This window comes from Bos indicus x Bos taurus, chromosome X, assembly GCF_003369695.1.
Source record: "Bos indicus x Bos taurus breed Angus x Brahman F1 hybrid chromosome X, Bos_hybrid_MaternalHap_v2.0, whole genome shotgun sequence".
Classification (NCBI taxonomy): domain Eukaryota; kingdom Metazoa; phylum Chordata; class Mammalia; order Artiodactyla; family Bovidae; genus Bos; species Bos indicus x Bos taurus.
The window spans coordinates 70577796-70581750 of record NC_040105.1 but is presented as its reverse complement, the minus strand read 5'-3'; the positions used below and the strand labels follow the sequence as shown (position 1 = coordinate 70581750).

Sequence of the window (3955 nt, the reverse complement as noted above, 5' to 3'; positions counted from 1 at the left end):
CCTTCAATAAAGTTGGCCTCCCACAAAATCTTACCCTATTATACCTTGTCCAGGTCTGTCCATGGTAAAATTCCCAAGAAAACATTACAGGGAGGGACACTAGGAACAGAGTAAGTGGGGGGCGGGGCGGCGGGGACTAAGGTGTTGCAGGCTGCTCTCTGAGTAAGAATTCAACAAACAGCCCAGTGTGGACAGAGTGATGGGAGGTTATATGAGACAGATATAAAAAATAAACTCCAAAACTACTGTGGTCATTCAGAAATGTTTGCAACTTTTCACAAGGGCAGTGGCATTACTCCCAGTTTCCTGGCCAAATATTTATTAAAGTAACCAAGGACTGAGTACATGAGGCTGCCTCACATCAGTGCCGCATCCTACTTTCTTTGTGGCTCTAAACTGAGAGGTACTGTCAAAAGAAATAAATAAATTCTTCCACACTCAAAATAGCTATGTTACAGAGGAGAGCTGGAATGTGTTCTTGGAGTGGGTATGTTTGTTTGAGTTCAGTGTATGCAGAAAAGACAAGCCTCCACAGCCATTCATTCACATGCTTCCCTTCTCTGTGACAGGTATGCAGACAGTGGAGCTCTTGGACTAAGTCTCTGAATGGTAATGTACATTTATAAATATTATTTTCCTAACTATTTTGAGGTATTTTATAAATAATGCACATGTGTCTGCTGAACATATATATATTTAGTAAAATTTTGCTTGTTTGTTCCTGAGACTAATCTTGTGTGTTTACTTAGGTGGTATGATTTCTGAGATGTCAGAAAGCTCCCCCCTACCTCTTACCCCAGCCACCCAAAAATATCTCTTGGGTTTGCCCACACATAACTTAAAATCTCCACATTGTTCAAACATTTGATTTAGTCATTCAAAGCAGCTGTTAAAATCCAAGTGTTACATTGGGAAATTAAAGTAGACATTAGAAATTAAATACTATATAAAACAGGAAAGAATAGGGGGAAATTGCTTCTATTATAATGTTCAGTTTCAAAAGAAGAATGCAAAATAAATACACAGTCTTGATCAGATGTTGTCTTAAGATGTCATGAGGTCAGAGCTAGCATATATGACCCAGCTCATGAATATAAGCCTATAGTAAAAGAAATCCAGCACCGTCAGGCAACTTTTCTTATTATTTATTTCTAATGAGTGCTTTCCACAGTTTCTGATCCTCAGATCACACTCTCTTCACAGTGTATCTAATATCTCCCTTTTCTGAGCTCCAGAGGCTTGTTAATCAATTTTGGTGGGACACAGATCCCCATTTTCTGGAAAGCTCACGGAGCCTGATATCTGCCTGTGAGGAGCTTTTAGAAAGACCTCACAAGCACTCACCTACTCTCTCAGCAGCAAACTGCCAAACCAACCTCATTTCCTTAAAAGATGATGGAGGACTTAGCAGCATCCTATATTGCTCTGAAATCAGAGAATGAAATTCTGCAGGCTCAAGTCAGCAGCTGATGGAGGAAAATGCTGCCTTGCAGTCCCTCATTCAAGAACTCCAGAAGCCCCAAGCAGCCAAGGAGGATGAACCACTCCAGGAGACCCAGAGACTCCCAGAGCCCCCTGGATTTTCTAGCAGTCTTGGAACCCCAAGAGCCCCCAGATGTCGAGGAGTCCCAAAGCCCAGAGAGTCTCAGGACCTCCAAACCTGGGAGACCTCAGCATTTCAGGATCCCCAAAAGTCCTTGGAGTCCCTAGCATCTCCAGGGTGCCTGGAGCCCCCAGCAACCCAAGATCCCCAAGCACCTCCAATAATCTACAAACTTTCAGGAGCCTGGAGATCCTGAAAGCCCTCGGAGGCCAAGGAGCCTCAGAAGCTCCCAATGGCCCAGGAGGACCATGCTGCTGCTAAGTCGCTTCAGTCGTGTTCGACTCTGCGCGACCCCATAGACGGCAGCCCACAAGGCTCCCCCGTCCCTGGGATTTTCCAGGCAAGAACACTGGAGTGGGTTGCCATTTCCTTCTCCAATGCATGAAAGTGAAAAGTGAAAGTGAAGTTGCTCGGTCGTGTCCGACTCTTAGCGACCCCATGGACTGCAGCCTACCAGGCTCCCCCGTCCAGAGTACTGGAGTGGGGTGCCATTGCCTTCTCTGCAGGAGGACCATAAACCTCCAAATTTCAAGGAGGATCAGAAGTCCCCAGATACCCAGAATGCCCCAGCAGGCCAGGAGCCCCAGAAATTAGAGCCCTGGCACCCCTCAAATGCCCAGGAGCTACAGGAGGCACCAAAATGTCAAGATACCTCTAGACACATGGAATTGTTTGAGTTTCCTGCTCCCCAGGAGCTCCAGGATCCTAAACATGCCCAGGAATTCCTAGGACTCATAACATCCAAGGAGTCCCTGGACAGTCTAACAGCTGCTGAAACAACAACAGCTTCAGAGTTTCCACAGTCTTCCAATGAGTTAAAGGATGAAGCTTTCCTCCTAGAATATTCTTTAGCCTTCAGTAGGGATACCCAGAAGATTCCTGAGTTTCTGGTTCAATTGAAGAGTTCCATGAGAGTCAGAGGGTGCTTGTATCCCACCAAAGCAGCTCTGGTAAGCTTTGTTGGCAACTACTTCTTAGGTAAAGAAGAAAAGTTGTTCCAGCTGTTAGTGGTTCCAGCTGTTAGCAGATATCCAAAGCCCCCTGCTGGAGCAATTTGAAAGTTTCATGCAAGTGCTTCAGGATACTTTTGACAATCCAGAAAACATGGAAGATGCCAACCACCACATCCCTAAGCTCTGCCAACAAGAAGACCATGTCCACCAGTATGCAACCCACTTCCACCTCATTATTCAAGAACAAAATTTGGGTGAAAGCATTCTCTGAATCCAATTTCAGGAAGGGTTTGCCAGTTCTATCTGAAGTGAACTGTCTCACACAAGCCCAGCTACCAATCTGTCTGATCTGATCACCCAATGCATCTCCCTAGAAGAGAAGCTAAGTGGTAAACCTGATCCAAGTCCACAAGATGCAAGTCCCTCTGAGGAGAGAGCTGGACTCAAGAGTTTACCAGCTGAAAACCAGCCAGTGCAGGCTTCAAGTTGTCACCAACACCTCAATGAAGCTGATCGAGCCCGCTGCCGTGAAGGCCACTTGTGCCTCTACTGTGGACATCCTGGTCATTTCACCAGAGACTGCCCTGTCAAGCTTCATCATGCCCAGCAGGTGGGAAACATCGAGGCCCTGTGGTAAGGGGGAACCCGGGCAGGCCAATCTACAAATATTCATCCCCCTCACTTCCAGTATCCATATTTCATACACTATGGTTTACCGTTGAAATCCGACCGGGAAGACGACAGCTCTTTGAGCAAGCTACAGTGGATTCAGGCTCCTACAGAAACAGCATTGACCATTCTGTGGTTCCTCAAGAGAAGCTGCCCATTCGCAGTAACATCTTTTCTCTGATGCTGGAAACTGTAGATGGCCATACATTGATTAATGGACCTATAACCAAGGAAACACCACCTGTTGAAGTTAAAATTGGAAACCATGTTGAAGAGCTCCAGTTTGACATTATTCATGCACCAAGGTACCCTCTGATTCTTGGAATCCACTTGAAACACATGATCCTAACATCGAGTAGAGTACCCACACTATATCTTTTACATCCTGTTATTGTCACTACAATTGCTTCAGGCACAGGTGGAATAGAAGACATCATGATGAAATAATTGCTGGGTAGATTCTTTGTCCTAGTGACTACTCCAAGAAACCTATCTTTTGTAACCTCAGCTGTCATCAGCATTTGCTGCTCCCAGAATCTTCCACTGAATCTCTGGCAATGAACTAAGGCTACCTGTACAACAACCCTGCCTCGGATTGTGAACTGAACCTGATAACTTTGAATTACATTTTTTTCACCAATCCTTCATGCCCCCTTCTTTGAACCCTACATTAATGTGGGCCTGTTTTAATTACAATTTATTCTAACAATATGCATGAAGATAATAGAAA

At 45.1% G+C, this 3955-nt stretch overlaps 1 protein-coding gene across 1 annotated transcript; it reads left to right on the top strand.

Annotated features, from left to right (window-relative positions):
• The first annotated feature begins 1392 nt into the window (after positions 1-1392).
• RTL3 (retrotransposon Gag like 3) lies at positions 1393-3672 on the top strand. The gene is given in 5 exon segments (XM_027535403.1): positions 1393-1462; positions 1465-1784; positions 2110-2601; positions 2603-3189; positions 3345-3672. Coding segments are annotated over 5 exon segments (1797 nt in total).
• Positions 3673-3955: the final 283 nt, after the last annotated feature.